Below are 18,027 nucleotides of genomic sequence, written 5' to 3' on the forward strand. Positions count from 1 at the left end.
ATGTTTAAACTATTCGGTACAACGACACGGATTTTGACACCCAGTCCTCTGACAGTAGAGTTACAAGCAAGGTTAAAATAAAAAACAGCAAATTTGTTGAAATACTTTCTTTTAGGTGAGCCGAATCTGCTAAAAATACGAATAAAAGGTGAACGTTTTATCATTCGAATGTCATAACAATTCAAAGAGTCGACTCAGGTAAAAGAGTCACTCAAGTCTCATCACTGTCTTATTCGGTTCCTCCAAGCTAGCATAGCTTACATCTAAAAACCGTATACTACCGTACTATATAGTATGTCACAACAGAATTATTTAGTGTTGCAGTATGCGGTTTTAGACGTAGCTTTATCTGTGGTTCGGACTAGAAGCTTTCGTGGGACTTAAACCGGAAACCAAACTTTTTTTTTCCACCTCAAACTTGTTTCATTGCTGAGTCGAAAAGAGGAAAAAAAGAAAAGCGATGAGCAGAAGCAGCACAGCAGAGTAACGATGCACAGTTCCTTCTTTTTCATCTTCGCATCATGTCGGCTCTGAGAAAGTTGTCAGCAAAAATAAGTGAAATATCTACATTTGTCCTGAGATAAAGTGGCCGTCGAGTGTTTTTTTCTCTCCTCTCCTTCACATAACGGACACTTTAGGTGATTTATCATGGGAGATGTGAGTATTTATTATCTGTTAGTTTCCTGGTTCTTCTGTAGCCTTTCTCATAATGCAGCTCAGAACTGTATTATCACCTACAGGATTGTATTTAACTTTATTTTTGTCTACAAATGTTTTATTTGTGTTCTGTTGCAAGTGTTATTCGACTTTAATGCATCACTTTATTTTAATGTTTCATCTCAATTTATATCTTTATATATTTATCATATATAATATCATATTTAGCATAATGTTATCTCATATTTATTGTAATATTGACTCATATTTATTGTTAAATTATCTCATTTATTGTAATATTATCTCATATTTATTATTATATTATCTCATATTTATTGTAATATTATCTCATATTTATTAGAATATTATCTCATATTTATTAGAATATTATATCATATTTATTATATATTATATCATATTTATTATATATTATATATATTTCAGACAATACATTGTAAATGGGTGTGAGCCCATCCTATCACTGATAGGACTACCTCCTATCACTGTACCTGAAGCAGTTTTTATTATGCATAGTGAAAATATTTAGTTTTGTTAAATCTAAAAGTGTTTCTTGCAAAGAAAATGGGGGAAAATATTAAGCAGGCATATAAACAGTGCAAACAGACACAGGACACAAAAAATGAGATCTAAGGCAATTTGGATATGTGTTTTCTTTTATTGTGATGGAATTGAATGTGATGTGCAACCTTTATATAAATAGCAGATACTGATAAAGAAAGCTTGAAAACCCACAGCGATGACATGCTTGTGAACAACATTGCTTTGGTAATACAAAGTGTAACACAGAGGGCTTAACTAGACAAACTAATGAAATTGGATGAAATAAGGAACAGGCAAAGACAATCAGGGAAACCAATCATCGAATCGACGAGATGAGATGAGACAGAGACAAGAAGGAAGTAAATATATATATATATATATATATATATATATATATATATATATATATATATATATATATATATATATACATACATATATATATATATATATATTCTAAAACTATTATATACCTTTTGTTTAGAAAATATTTTAGCATCCATCTAGATTCAGCTAGATGTATTTTGGTTTACGGTTGTATTCGGTATTTCCGATTTTTGACGCTAATTCTTTTAATTTTGTGTTCATGATACAACTTGCCAGTGCTGTCGAAGTGCTGACGACATTCATGTGTATTGCAGCACACTTTATCTCACATTACACCTTACTATAATCCATTAACTATTATAGACAATACCGTCCCTTCCTCCAGATATTGTGTCTCGTTGTTGCTCTCTTGGATGTATTTACATGTCTCTTGTGCTTCAAGAAACATTCAGATCCTGAAACAGCTTGATGTAGAGAAAGGGCCTGAAGTAAGGTTAATGTTTGAACTAAATAACACCTAAACACCTGTTCTCTTACAACACCAGCATTTCTGTACTTCTGTACTAGATGGTGAAGTGAATGGTGAATAGTGAAGTTTTATTTAATGGAATTTGTTTATGTCGTTATTATATAATGATGTATAATGAAGACATGTGCCTCGCAACATGAATGTCTACAGGAGGTTATTTAATAACTACTCAGTTCAGTCAGCTTTGGAGTGAGTCAGTGTAGTAGAAGTACCTGTTATGCTTTCTGAAAAGTTTATCACATCGAGCATTTATAAAATTCGTCTCTTTCCGTATGTTTAGTGTCCTTCCTTTTTTTAGCACTAATCTGACACATTATTTCAGAGCAAAACCTAAACATTACAGGAGCAACATTGGGAAACACTGTTATAGCAACCAGCAGCCCTTTCCGTTATTGCAATTTTCTCCTACAGCACAGTGTCAGCCTTTTGCCACCTAAGTTTAAGATTTTGAAAGAGGATGGTAAAATTATGACTCAAATCATTTCAAATTATTTCGGTTACTTCACCTGTATCAATGCTTGGAAGAAAAAAGTTGTTGATTGAATTTATTAAGTTATTAAATTATATTCAGGTCTGTGTAGAAAAAGGCGGTTACTGCACCCTGAGAGAAAGTTTCAGTTTCAGGAAATATAAAGTATAAGAGGAAGTGTTGCATGTTGCAGCACTTAAATGGGGTGTTGTTATTAACACAGGCTGCACTGCTTTGCAGATGTTTCATCAGTCTAAAGCGTCTTCTTTGGCGAGGTGTGCTGAAAATGCAGCTGTGTTTCCCTTTAAATGTAAACCAGTGCATTCCTTAATATGATTATTTAATTCTGTAATATTAACCAGTGCTTGGATCTGAAGCTTCAGGTCACGAGAAAGTTCTGTCAGCCTCCATACCCTGTGATGAGCCTCTGAAGCTACGAGGTGCCGTCTGTTTCAGGCTGTGTTTATTGAATGATAATGAGCGAATGGAAAATCAAGCTTCATTTAATATGGCAAGGAAAGAAAGGCTAGCTGCCTGTAGAGGCATTAAGCTGTAGATGTGGAGCACTTGTGTGAGGATCATAACATATACAAAACCGGGAGTCTTTTCTCACGTGAAGACACTAAGTCCAGGCGGTTGCCTGATTCTCTCTCTCTCTGTCTGGCTCCCTCACAGAAAGGAGTGGGCAGCATGATGTAATATGAGTATTTATACCACGGCACTTTTGAGTTTTTGATTGTGGGTAGAAGGTGTGGAATATTATAGTATATAAACAGTCAGAAAGACTTTTCGTTTCTAGAATTTGATCTCTACTGGGGCACATGGGGTGAGGGATGGATTGTTTGTATCTACCCTAATATGCTAACAGAAAAGGACCTTCAGCAATGATAAACACAATTAACAGTTAATAAGCATTCATGTGGCATCCATTAATAAATTAAAAAGTTTTTAAAAAGCAAATTGCTGTGGTTTAAGAGGAAGAACTCATCGGGATGAAGTCATATTTTCGGACAATCAAATATCTTCTCATCAAATCTTTGCCCTCTTCCTAGTTAAAGTATTTTTAAGCTTGGAATTAAAAATATTGTGGTGATAGCTAGATGCAAAATACTTAAAATCATTGTCAAAGTCTGTGGAAGAGTTCAGAATAAGGGCAGATGGGCCTGTAATGTAAATGGAGCAAACAGACACAGGTTTAAACCAAGAACTTCAGGAACTAATACAAGAAACACAGAACAGAAAATGAGGAAATACAAGGGTCTGAACTGACATAAACAAACAAGACAAATACAAACGCTATTAAAGATTGTGTAACTAGTTTGTATTGGTAAAAAAAGGAACAGGCAATAATTATTTGGGAAATCAACCCACAAGTACGTTTGACGCTGTGGCCCTTTGTAGCTCAGTGATATATTGATTGGAAGATCATGAAAATCAAATCTCAGCACTGCAAGCTGCCACTGATCGGCCCTTAAGCAAGGCTCTTTAACCGTCAACTGCTCAGTTGTATAAATGAGATAAATATAAGTCACTCTGGATGAGGGCATATACCAAATGCTGTAGAGCTAAAGACAGATGGATGTATGGTGAAAATGATAAAGAATCTAAAAAGCATGTGTATATAATTCTCATAGCACTAGTTCCTTTATAAGGAAAAAGTTGATATCGTGTTATATCCTACTCTGCTGCATCGGTCTCACAGCACTGGCACATGCCACTTCAATAGTGCATTTTATAAGAAGGCAGACATTCACTCTTCGGTCTTCGCCTAACTATTGTTTGTTGCTGCAGCAGACAGTTGGCAAGTGTGTCTTAATTCCTGTTAACACTGTAGTGGACAGATCTAGTTTCCTCTTTTTTTCTGAACTGGCATGAGGTTTTTGCAATTCGGCTGGCAATATTGTCCTGAAACTTCGGTTGCAAGATTCAGGATTCTGCAAACTGGTTGTGGGGGTTTGAGTTCAGCTGATAACAAGAAGGTGTTTATAGCTCAGCTGTTCTGTTCATGATCTCATTTTTGGAAGATGACACATACCTGTTATCTCTCCATACAGCATTTTAAAGCAACAGATTTCTCATTTATCCTAAAGTACCCAATATGTATCATCATTGGTATAGAACATGAACGTCAAAAGTTTTCCCACGCTTGGGGATTCTACTAAATGTAAAGGGAGGAATGTAACTAAATGCTGCTAAAATCAGAGTTTTATGCTCACACTGAGCCACAAGAAAGTAGTTTAGTATCGTTCCGCTCTCGGTAAAACCATCAAAATGAGTCAATTTAGTGTGAACATTACATAAGTGTTAAGAAGTCCATTGGATGAACCCAGCCGTGCATGCAGATGATTGGACTTTAGTAGTGTGTTGGTTGAAACCCAGCAGGTCAGCCCTGTCTACAGAGGACAATATTAGATTCATCCCAGATGCAGCCATTCACTTCACCGCATGCAGCATTTATATGGAACACATGTTTAAGGTGTGACCCGCTCAGAAAGTTTCGAGAAGCAGTGTTATGAGTTCTTAGTTTTCTGATATTAAATACTGATTGAGATTAGAATCTGTTATTTACACTGTTGAAGGTTTAAAGTGCTGATTCATTTAGCATACAAACCGTTCTGACAGTCATGCTTTATGTGAGTTTATTTATGTAGTAGTTTTTCTTACACTGGTAAGTCCTTATGAAGAAGATACTATTTTTGGTAGTGTTAAAAGCTGCAGTTTTTATTTTATTAACTTTATTAACAAGAGGGGGAAACTTTATTAACACGAGGAGTCGGCGAGGGGACAGCTGTTTATAGCTGCTATAACATAAGCGACAACAGGAATTGTCTTGTTTTGTGGATGCTAAAAAACATTAAACTGAATAGAAAGCATGGAGTTTTCAGGCAGATTTTCAGTAACACATAAATGTTGAACTTTCACATGAACATCTGCACTTGAGTACAGTCAGCCGTTCCATATCTGTGTTAGTGAATTCATTCTTAGAGCAGAGCTTCCTGTTTGACTAACTCTTGATAGTGTCTCTGATCATTTCCTGCCTAAACCTAAAACCCCCGAACCTCCTCATCTGCTCTAGGCCACGGACATTTGCTGACAGGCTTTTTTTTGTCACCTTTCACATTCATTTGTTCAGTGCTTAAAGCCAAATGGTGCTCTGTGCATCCAAACTCCTTTATGGCTTATAGATTTTTCCACAGCGAGACTTCAGCAGTGGGGGCGTTGGGATGCAGCGTGCACCGTGCTCCAGTTTTCCCGTCTGTATGTGCAAAACAAAAGAGCCTCTCCGATGTCCACCCCCACCTCTCCTTCCTCGGTAGAGACAGGCAGAGCCTGCGTTGGCTTGGTTGAGCGAGGATGTTTCCTGGACAAAGGCATTGTGTGGCACGGCACTACTCCTATTATTCTGTCCTTTTTCCCCCCTCTGTCGGACAGCTGCGCTTTCCCTGTTAACACTAACCCATCCCTGCTTTTTCCAAAGGCCAAGAGAAAGTGGAAAAACAGCTCGATGACCCTGTAAAGAGACATCCTGAGAGACATTTCCTCCTCTCCTAGTGAAACCAGTGAATTTGAACTGTTATTATCAAACGTGTATACACACACACACGAAATAACATTGTAACACATACATAATCAGAATCTTAGTCATCATTAAGCTGAAAAGTGCTTTCTTTGGCAGGTCCTCAAAGTGTTAATAAGCAATTCTATGATATTTTATGATCTTACTTTACCAGAGTTCAATCACGTGAACTACTTCATTTGGGTGCTGTCTTTTGCAAAAGTGATAAACTGCTAAATCCAAATTTGTGAATTTGCCTACTGTTTTAAGATTTAAGCACTGTTACATGAGTCATCTTTAACTCCCACTCTGCTCTCCCACCATAATACCCGCTCAGGAATTTTAAAATAAATGACAAACGAAGCAGATGAGTCGTCCCACTGTGCAACCTTGACTTCCTCCCCTCCTTTTTTTTCTTCCCACATGTACTAGGATGTTAAAGATGAGCCAGCCAAGCCCAAGGAAACAACATTCAAAGGCAAAGCTGGCTGGTTGAAGAAGTCCTCAGGGAAGTTCCTGAGCAGCTACAAGGACCGCTACATCCAGCTGGACAAGACCGAGATTGCAGTGTATGAGAACGAGGTAATGACGACAACGACTGCTGATTCACCCTGGACTGAGAATGATCCTAAAGTAGGCATATCATCTCAGTAACTCTGGTTATGAATCCCTGAACCTCTACATCACAAAAGGGCCCTTGAGAAAGGTCCTTAAAAGTGTTAACTGCTCTAGTGCACTGCAGTGACCCTGTTTACTAAATCCAGCTTTAGCTTCCAATTTCATGATTGGAATAAATTACGAATTTCAGTAAGTATGAAATGCTCATTGCTACCAGTTTAACATTATACAGACTGCATGTCTAAATCACTACACACTTCCTTTAAATTTGTTTTGTACATATTATACTGTTCGTACCATGTTAAGAGTGAAATCTGTGCACAGAAATACAAAAATATGGCTACAATAAACACCCACATTCAAAAATACATTTACATAATATATCTCTTAAAGAGCCTATTTTTGTTCTTGGCGTGCTTAACATTTTAACACACAAAGTACTTGAATGTTTTGTTCAAATCCTTCCTTTCATGTTCTTGTTTAAATCTGTAAACAAGTCCTTTCTGTGCATTCACCCAGGACTTAAAGAACTGCTTGGAGCGTCTGGACTTGGAAAACTATGACAAATGCCACGAGTTACGCAGCCCATTTAAGAAGAAATACAGGCTGATACTGATACGAGCGCCTAAGACTGCAAGTAAGGTAAGTCTCGACGCTACCAGTTAATTATGAGTAACATTGCAATGTCAGACATAGCACACTGCAGCCCTCTTCTCGTGCTTATAATATAAAGAGGGGCTCTCATCGATTTACAATGCAATGCAAAGCAAGGGCAGGTCAGCAGGCTCTGACATCAGCGGTTCAATATGGCATGCAGGAAAAGCACACTGGGTCTTTGTGTGGGCTGCTATGAGTCAGACTTATAACTGTCCGCACTCATCCAGTCCCTATATCGCTCGTTCGTCATGCTTCATCTCCTTCTGACTTTTTGCATTAGTAAGGATGAACTTTAAACAGAAATTGAGTGCATGATCGTGCGCAATAGAGTTGACCGGAAGTGGTTAGTCACATGCCATGATTTGTTACATTGAAAAGGAAATTGTCATTTTTCACAAGTGTTTGTGACTGCACCATAGGAATTATTCTAAAATCTTTTAAAATCCTATATTAGGAGACCTATTATAGCGATAAAATAGCCCAATAGTATTTAACGAATAAATCATTTAACTTGTGAAGTTAGAGATAAGGGTATTCGATTACAGTTTTAGCATAGCACAAAACACTAAACGAAAAAGAACATTCTGTTCCACATCCACTGACGTAATGCTCACACACCCACCTATCACTGAGCAAAAATGCATAGCTGTGTCACTTTATAGAAGAAAACGTTTAAGACCGAAAATTACTGTATATTTACCAACACAAGTTTAATAGGAATATCTTGTGGTGCATAAAACTAACCACCACAAACCATTTAGGTTGCTTTCAAATATGTGCCAGATGTTCTTCTGCAGATTACATTTACATTTAGAGCATTTGGCAGACGCCATTAAAGATTAAAAGTGTTCAACCAGGTTAAATGGAGTAGAGCTCATATCAGACAAACTGTCTCAAATCTGATATGGATAACAAAAAATCAAACAGGAAAATGTATGCAGATGTTTAAATGTAGCCACTGAAACATTTTAGATGATGTTGAGTACAGGGATAAATTCTGGTTGGTGCCCATATTTATGCCACAGATTGTTTTAATGTTCCTGTTCAGGTTCCCATGTTTGCATTGACAGTGCACCTCCTGCCTCCATTATATTAAAGTAAACTTTTGTAACATAATTCTAAGTGAAAACGTGACGATAAGCAGCAAAAAGGCAAAACTTTTTCTAAAAGTAGTAAAAGTATTCATGTAAAAAAGATTTTTAATAATACTAAGAATACAAATCCTAAACATAAGAGTGATGAAATGATTATAGTCACTGCTGGTTGTTCTGGGACACACTGTATGTTACTGTATTGATGTTACATGCCTTGATGCTTTATTGAATATCTCTGGAATTAATCATGTATGCCCACGTATACTCATGCTAAGGGAGCGTTTTCCACCTCACTGTGGTTTGTTTGGGCGCGTGAGAACACAGCATTCATGCTGGGGTGCAGACCAACACAACCGCTCCTAAAGCATCTGAGAGAGCTGGTCTCAGTCTGGTTCCAAGTGAATTCTAGTTCAGTTTGAGTGCAGGGATAAAAAAAATTGACTCGACTACAAAAAATGAAGCTAACATGCTTATATTTTGGGTTACAGTAATGCTATTTTTGGAGCTTAGTAAGCAGAAGGTCAGATCAGTAGCATGCAGAAATGAGATATGTTCTGAATAAAAATAAACGAGGAACGTCATATTTGTTTGTTTGTTTATATGCATCCATTTCATTTTATTTATATTGTTTTCTATGTTTTTTTTAAATGTGGTTTTACAAAGGTGTGACCTGTTTCTGACCAAAGTTTTACAAGTACATTTGTATGTTTGTTTGTTTCATTAGACTAATAGGTATCAGTTGTTGCTGTTTTTTTTTATCTTTTTCTTTTTCTTTTTTGCTTTGCAATACTGAAAACCAAACTCCCCTGGTCTTATTCAGTCAGAACATAATGTCTACTCAGCTTTTGTTTAACGTCTGCCATCATTATAGCATGACACAATTTACTAATGCATCAATTTCCATTTGCTCATTTCCTTTAAAGATACAGACTAGTCACACAGTGTGTAATCCTTAATAAACTGTGAGCTCTTGTAGAAAATTCCCAGCTTCATCTGATACAGGAAAAGCCTTGAGAAATGCAAAAGAGATACCTAAGTAGTGAAACCGGCAGTATTACTAACAGATGATGAAAATGAAGCTTTGGCGAGCTCATCAGGACTCAGCAGCTGTAAAAAGAATGTGTGTGTGTGTGTGTGTGTGTAAAGTCTGCCTGTCACTTTTTCCCCTCACTTGAACACAGTGACTGGCCAGCTGTGTGAGTCAGACAGCTCCACCTATGGCTTCATTTTAACCCTTAGCTTCATGAACTGTAGTTGTACAAAAAAGTGCTTAAACGTCTAAAGAACAGACTTAACTTTTACATTTTCAATTACACTTTAACAGTTTGGTGCCTGTTGTAGATTCTTACTACAGTTTATGTTGGGTAGGGAAGGCATCTTCACAGACACATGCTGAGTTCCACAGTAATTCATTAATAATTCACCAGAACAATAGACTGTAGAAATAAACTTAGACATAACCAAAGAAAAATATGCCTGGGATTTGGGGGTTATATAAGAAAGCAGGTTTATTTTGATTAGGCTAAATAATTTATTGCTTTTTATATGGTCTTGTTGGCTAGTATAGTTAATAGTTATATTAAATGAAGAGCAGATTACAGAACGTATAAAAAGTTTGAATTTTATTTATACAAACAACATAAAACTGAATCATTTGCGTGTGAAGATACAGGGCAAAATCTTGGTATTTCCATGAGCATCTGTACAGGAAGCAGAACAGCATAATTTTTAATAGAAAAAAGCAAACAAACCAACCTGGTTTTAAATCAGGTGGTAATAAGGTGTTATGATTTACTGTTATCCATTGACAGGAACTCATCTTATTCTAAATGTGTGCCAAAAAGTCAGCACAGTGGCATTTTCATAACAATATCACATTTGACTGGAATGCTTTAAGGATATAAATAAATAATCATTAAAGCAAATCATTATCAATATATTTTCTGTGCTTTTTTGGGCTACACTCACAGAAATGAGCACTAGTGTTATTACACCGTCAGGGTTTTATGGTTTATCACAGTGTACAAACCCACCTAAGGCCTCTGACACCAGAGTTTCTCCTCTAATTTGTGTCTGATTTCAACTCCCCAAGAATTTCCCCCATCCTCAGGATGCCCTAAAGCATTCTACAGCAACCTCTCTGTTCAGGAGGCAACAATGAAACCCTTTAACTGTCTGACTCTGCTTTGTGACCTCTGCTTCAGCTCCTGACATGTTTTTGACATAATACATGACCTCTAGCACAGAACAACACACCGTTGCTGACCAAAACTGAACCGAAGCATTCACCCTTTACCCCCCTTTGTGATTCTAACAATGACATGTTAAATATTGACAATGTAATAGAAATATGAAAAACAGCATTTAATACTTTTGTTTCTGTTTGTTTGTTTTGTTATATATACACCCTCACCATCTACTTTAAAAGGAACACCTGTTCACCAGCCCATTTATATTTGCTTTGTGTTAAAATACCAAGAGATCAACAGTTAACAACTAAAATATTCATACCTGCCCATCTGGCACCAACAACCATGCCATGGTGATAGAGATCACTCATTTTACTCTTTCTGATGATTGAAGTGAACATTGACTGAAGCTCTTGCACCTGTATCTGCATGATTTTATTATTTGTGCTACTGCCACATGATTAACTGACTGTATAACTGCAAAATGAGCAAAGATATTGCTGTTCCTAATAAAGTGGACAATTACATGCAAAGAAATTTCATAATCTAATAAAATCTTCTTAAAAGATTTTCAACCTGGTGTTTATTTATTTTTTTAAATGGTTTACTGATACAGCAAAATTATATTTTTGGGTCATCACACTTAGTTCTTTACGGTCATAGTAATTGATAATTGGTGGATATGATTAGTCGTGTTTTATAATTGATAATTAATTGTTTGTTATTGGTTATGATCCACAAATAATCCATGCTACAAGTGTGTCATCTTATTAAAACTGATTATTGTTGTATCTTGTGTAACATAGGAAACTAATTATTTCTGGAAACTTTTTGCTGATTTGCTTATAGGTCTGTGATGTCAAACTGCAGGCTCAAAGTCAGGAAGAGAAAGAACATTGGATCAAGGCATTCAGCGATGGCATTAACAGGGCAAAGAACAAAATCTTTGATGAGGTATCCAAAATGCACTTTTTAAATTTGAAACTTAAAAACAATCAACTGAAATGTTACGTTGTTTGTGCACGTATAATCACTAAACAGTAGACATTCATAAAATGTGAATTGCACTGAAAAAATTTGAATTTATAAACTTATTTTATTCCGTTAGCATGCTAACTTAAGCCTCTTGTGGGACAATCTCTAATATAAGTGAAAGTGAAAGTGACGTGACATACAGCTAAGTACGGTGACCCATACTCGTTAATTCGTTCTCTGCATTTAACCCATCCAAAGTGCACATACACAGCAGTAAACACACACACCATGAACACACACCCAGAGCAATGGGCAGCCATTTATGCTGCGGCACCCGGAGAGCAATTGGGGGGTTCGGTGCCTTGGTCAAGGGCACCTCAGTCGTGGCCGGCCCGAGACTCGAACCCACAACCTTAGGGTTAGGAGTCAAACTCTCTAACCATTAGGCCACGACTTCTCTATACATAGTATAGAGAATACTACTGTAGTAAGAAGTAGAATGTACATTTCCTGAAGAAAATGTGAATGGTGCTTGCACGTGGCAAGTTCCCCTCATCGGGCTGAGTGTTTTGATATATGGCATGTCCATGTTGTGCTAACTTTTTGATTTCGCTTATTTTGGGGGCGGGGCTACACGTGACATCACGTGATGTCATCAAATTACACGTGAGGAAGTTCCCCTCATTGTTGTGAGTGTTTTGATATGTCACTTGTCCATGTTGTAAAAAGTTTTTTGATTTTGCATATTTTGGGGGCGGGGCTGCGGCACAACCGAAGGCCAGTCAGTACACCAATTTAAAAGTTTGTTCAGAGTATCACCCTAAAGGAGCTGGCCGAGTTTGGTGTAGATAGTTCAAAGGTTGCCAAAAAGGCAAATTTAATACCTGGTACTGGAAGTACCGGTACTCGGATCGCTTATAAAAGTCATAGCAAACCTCTACTCGATGAGCCTGTCGATTTGACACCTTATTCATGGGTCTAGGACAAACGCTGCGGGACAAGTTACACGCCGAAGTTTTGTCCGGAAGAGTATGCAGGATAGTAAGAATGATGCTTTGCAAGCACCATTAATAATATACGCTCTAATAATATTACTACAGTTTAATATTTAGGATTTCCCATACAAAATATAATTAGCATATACTGTACTTTATGTAATACATTTTGTTTTTATATGAGTGATCTTTTTTTTCACTGCAGGTAAAAGTAGATGAAAGTATATCTTTAGATCATGTGACACGTTCTCGACCGAAAGGAGACCGTGGTAGAAGACCACCAACCAGGATACACATGAAGGAGGTAGGCTGAGTTTATTTAGACACATATGTCGTAGCAGCCTAAAGGGATTGTTCTATATGCGGCATTCCTATTTGTTATTATTTGGAAATAATGCTGAAATATTAGGTGCCCAGTCTTTACCAATTAAAGTTCTGTTGTTTTTTTTTTTTAAGACTGCAAACGTTTCATCAGATGGAATCTTGAGACTGGATCTCGACACCTTTGACAATATGCCTAATGGTGCCCACTTAATAATGGATAGTACTGATGGAGAAACCAAAGTGGGTCCAGCCAAGTCTTTTGACAATATTCAGGAGGAACCTGAAGGTGTAGATACAGCACCTCCCAAGAAAGTATTGAAGCCTCCTATGCCTCCTTCAAAGGACAACAATTCCAACGAAAGCCAGGACAGTGAGAGCAAACATGGGGAACCTGCCCCACAGAAGAAGATCCTTACGCCACCAATGCCACCATCAAAAGATCAGAAACCATCTGAAAGTTCAAAAGAAGAGAAAGAAAATGGGGAAGAGAAAGTTGTGAAGCCACCCATGCCTCCCTCAAAGGAAAATAAACCCAGATTAAGTGCCAGTGAAGACACTGCCTCAGAAAATGGTGAGTCTGAAGCAGCAACCACTCCTGACAAGTCCAGTCCAGTTCAAGGTGAGACAGATGCTCCTGAAACCGTCCATACTCCCAGTCCACCATCCAAAGACATGAAACCCAAACAGCCACTCAGCTTAAGCGACAAAGAAATTCTTTCAGAAGATGAAGGTTTTACCAGTAAGGAAAATGAGGAAGATGAGGCAGATATGGGTAAGACAGAAGAAAAACTGTGCATACTCTCGAATAATGTCCCAAAGCCCCAAGGAGTGATGTGGGATTCACCTTCTTCATCAATGGAGAAAAGTTCTGTTGATAAAAATGCTAACAAATCTGTTCAAAGTGTAGTAAATACAATAATGATTGAACCTGCAAAACCTGCCAGTGAACTCAAATTAACTCCACATTCAACTCCAGAGGCTGTTAAAAAGTGTGCTGCTCCCGCTGCTCCACCCAAAAAGAAAATTCTTAAACCACCTCTCAAAATGGTAGATCAAGTTGTTCTAGACAACCCTGAGGTCTCAACTAATTCATTTCCTGTTACCGTGTCACCCTCAGTTGAAAAAGGCTCTGACAGCATGCCAGATGAAACACAACTCGCTACTCACGAACCAAAAGAAGAGCGTAAGATTATTATTCTGAGTCTCAGTAATTCAGGAACAAGTGAGGACCAGGATGATAAATCTGGTGTGGAAGCAGAGGTAAAGTCTATTGACAGTGGTCAGCTCTCTGCTGAAGACTCTGAAAGTAGTGAACAAGTTACTCCATCTACAGATAAGCTGCAGAGTAGTCTGGAAGTCTTAGATGGTGTGACCAGTGAAGAGGAACTGGAGACACCAGACAGCAAGGTCCAGAAAATGGAAGCTCCACTTTCAGCCATCATAAATGTTAAGCTTGAAACCACTATGGATGACTCCAGCCCAGTTGCTGCAGAAAATACAAGCACCCCTCACATCTCCAGTCCTGCTACATCACTGAACTCCTCCTTGAAGAAACGGTCTGCATCCACAGGAGATATTCTTGAAGAAATGGTGGGTTTGCAAAGTAGCGTGTCCAGGGAGCTTGAGGAGACTGGAGAGCTGCTGGGTAAAATAGCACCCAGAGGGTCCCCTGAAGCCGGTCAAGACAGTGAAGGGATAACAAACCCAGAGATCCTTCTTGCAACAGCAATGGAGAAACTTAAAAAAGCTGACCAGTTCTTGAAAGATGCCAAGTGTTTTAAAGAGCAGGAGAACAAGAGCAATAGAATAAGCTGGTAATTGATATTATGAAGATATTGGGGTAATATTGTGTTAATGGAATCACAAACATTACAAATCATCAAGTGCAATTATATCCCCATTACTTTTTATACAGGACCACTGCATATTAATTGAACCTTCTAAAACTGCTTCATAAACAGGTACCATGGATTTAAATAGGGATCCAATACTGAGTATTGATATCAAAACAACATTGCTCAGCAGTGCTGGATAAATGAATCCCTGAATTAAATGATTTAAACGTGATTTATGAGCCCAGTTGATGTACTTGATGAGAGTGATAATGGAAGTTTATGATTCTCAGTGGATGTCAACATGTATTCTTCTGTTTGCATTTGTAATCTTTGACGTTTTCTGCGATTGGTTAACATGACACTTAGCCTAATGTCAGTTCGACAGTAAAACCTTCCAGCACTGGTATCCAACTAGCACTTAAAATGATCTTTATGGTAATTTACTCGAATGGTTTTGCACTCAAAATTCCATGTTGTCTTATATGAGCTGTACTACAGTACAGCTTTTATCCACTGTAGAGCATCTTACCTTAGTGTTACATACACTAGCAAAAAAGCAGGGCCTTGTGGTGAAGAAAATAGTGTCAGGTTAGTCTGATGCTAAAAATAATGCAGTGGCCTTTTATGAGTTTTATGATAGAGTACTCTGGAACTGGTAACTTCCTGTCTGATATTTTGCTCTTATATATTTCACAGTTTATACAGAGTGCATCACGCAAACATTTATTTTCATACTGACAGTGGAAATGCGGTGTGAATTCCTCTGCTTTTTTTAACTGGGTAGAATGCTATGCTAACAGCTATCTTTAAATGGTTTTGTCAGGGCATGTGTCTTTTTGGTTTGTTAATATTAGTGTTATTCTGTCAAAAATGCAGTGTATGATCCAGAAATAGAGTTAACCCCCTGTGTTGTATGAAATTTTAGTTATAATTTTAATACATCATTTTTATTTTAAACAAAATCATTAGACATGGGAATAGATTATGTGGTACAGGTCTTAGACCTCCATTGATTGCTATAGCCTACTCATCAAAATATTACTGAAACATGGTTCAAAGAACCTAAAGTATTTCTCTGTGAACATCCAAATAACATTTATAGTTACATTGTATAGCACAATATTAGCTCATTATTTTTATAAAGGCTTTTCTTTTGTAAATAACATGTCTACCAATGAATTGCTTAATATTTAAGTTATTAATATTCTGGCATACTGGTTCCTGTCCTAAAAAAACCTAATAAATTTACTCAGAGATACCAATTTACTAAACTGATAAGTTATGTTTACCATTAAAACTATAAGAAGAGTTATGATTATATAATGTAATATATTATTTGTCAGTGACTGCATTTACTAACTGGACTAATAAGTTTTTTTGATGTCTTTTGTTTCATGTGCAAAAAAAAAAAGAATTTAACACACTGCTTTGCTAAGCATGTCTTAATAAAAACGTCTTCCCTTTACCTTTTTTCTATTTGTATCATGAACAACCAGAAAGAAAATGACACTTGAATGTTTCACATCTCCATAATACTTGCCTATGAAGTTTTAACGGTTTCACAATGTGACCCTTGCATCACTGTATTTACGAGAAGAAAGCATCTATCATCACTGACGGTGGTCTATTAGTGAGGATGTGAAAGCTTTTGTGACCACTCGATGTAGAATAAAATGACAATAATTCGTTCCCACAACTGATCTCATTTCAGTGTCTTGCACACTAAAGTCTGGTGGTTAGTGTTGCTATGGTGCATCTCATTTAGCTCCTAATGTTATCACCAAGAGCGTAATGAGCTCAGGAAGAAACCATCATGTTTCAGAAGCTTTAGTTAGAATATAGTCATGCTTGCATGCATTGCGTTTAGTTAAAAAATTCATTTATCTTGTTAATGAGATAAGGAACAATTTTACTTACCTCTGTTACAAATGCTGTCACTGGAGTTTTCACAATGTTAATTATTATATTTATTTTTGTTAATTAACCACATATTTGAAATCTGTGTTTTATTATTATTTCAATTCAGAGACATTATTAATCAGCAAATGTCTTTGGACTATGGGGAGGAAACCAGAGTACCTAGGAGAAATCCCCAGAATGTGTAAACTTCAAGCATGCATGGCTGAAGTTGGAATCAAAGAACCTACCAAAGAGGTGAAACCTTATTATTATAGTCCAGTGAAGCCAGGAATTGGTATTGAAGGTAGAAATTGATGTGTTGCACGTGAGTTAAGTCTAATAACTGTCTGAACATGATTCATCAAAACACTTCCCGATTTCTTAATGACTTAATTTGTTTGGAAAAATACATGTGTTTACATGTATGTATTGTAGTAGTAGGTATATAGAAGTAGGCGATTAGTGTGTTTGTGTATGTGATGTAATATTAGATGTATGTGGATGTGGGCAGGTTCACTATTACTGGATCAACCAGAGAATGCAACATGATGGAGAAGTGAAAGAATTGGTTGGCTTGGTTGCTTTGCTCTCTCCAGGCTTATATCAGTAGTGACTTCCTCTCACTATAAAGCACTGTTCCCTTCTTCTGTACATAGATACAGGAAGCCCATATATATATGGTTTCTATAAATGTAAGGCAAACAAATTGTATACGAGGTCATTCGGAGTATATTGTGGGTATAAGTGGTGTATAATTCAGTAACATAAACATAACATTAAATTCTAAATTAAGTTGTATATTTCTAGAAATTGAAGCTGATTAGGAAAACATAAAAAGTAGCAGTAATGTATTAATAGGATAAAGCTGTCACTGAAAAATTAATAATGTCTGAATAAAGGCGGTATGGAGTCTAAAAATATGAAATTGTAACAAATTTGGCCATGCAAATGAAAACAGTACAGCACCGAGAGCTGTTTAACAGTGTAAAATCATAGTCACTCATGAATTCTACAGTGGAACAGAGAATGTGAGCTCGATTAACAATGAACTTCCCATGTAGAAATAGCCTTGGCCATGGATTGGGTCAAATTCCATTAACCTAAAAAAAAAAAAATCCTCAAAAAAAAACTCTGGCTTCTAATTAACCCAAAGCTGAGACATGTTTTTTTTCCACAACAGCTACAAGGTTAATATTCCTCACAAGTAATGGATCTCTTTTTTTTTTCACCTAAAATCCTTTCCTCAAAAACATGCATAAAATCTTCTTGTACTCACTATAAGCAACACTGCTTATATCTTATAGCAATATCTTATGCATAAGCAATGTTCTGTATTTCTGCA

The 18,027-nt window shown here is 36.9% G+C and overlaps 1 protein-coding gene across 1 annotated transcript; it reads left to right on the top strand.

Annotated features, from left to right (window-relative positions):
* Positions 1–236: 236 nt before the first annotated feature.
* plekho2 (pleckstrin homology domain containing, family O member 2) lies at positions 237–16,251 on the top strand. Its single transcript, XM_060884408.1, has 6 exons — positions 237–657; positions 6,532–6,681; positions 7,237–7,359; positions 11,507–11,611; positions 12,833–12,931; positions 13,084–16,251. Exons 1-6 carry the CDS (start codon positions 649–651, stop codon positions 14,767–14,769), a joined length of 2,172 nt encoding a protein of 723 aa, XP_060740391.1. The 5' UTR covers positions 237–648; the 3' UTR covers positions 14,770–16,251.
* The last annotated feature ends 1,776 nt before the right edge of the window (positions 16,252–18,027 follow it).

The sequence above is a fragment of the Tachysurus vachellii genome, chromosome 1 (genome assembly GCF_030014155.1).
Source record: "Tachysurus vachellii isolate PV-2020 chromosome 1, HZAU_Pvac_v1, whole genome shotgun sequence".
NCBI lineage: Eukaryota > Metazoa > Chordata > Actinopteri > Siluriformes > Bagridae > Tachysurus > Tachysurus vachellii.

Excerpts from the sequence above, each read along its gene's own strand:
- plekho2 (XM_060884408.1), top strand. Across the intron at positions 7,360-11,506 it reads CGCCTAAGACTGCAAGTAAG|GTCTGTGATGTCAAACTGCA; the intron begins GTAAGTCTCGAC and ends ATTTGCTTATAG. Across the intron at positions 11,612-12,832 it reads AGAACAAAATCTTTGATGAG|GTAAAAGTAGATGAAAGTAT; the intron begins GTATCCAAAATG and ends TTTTCACTGCAG.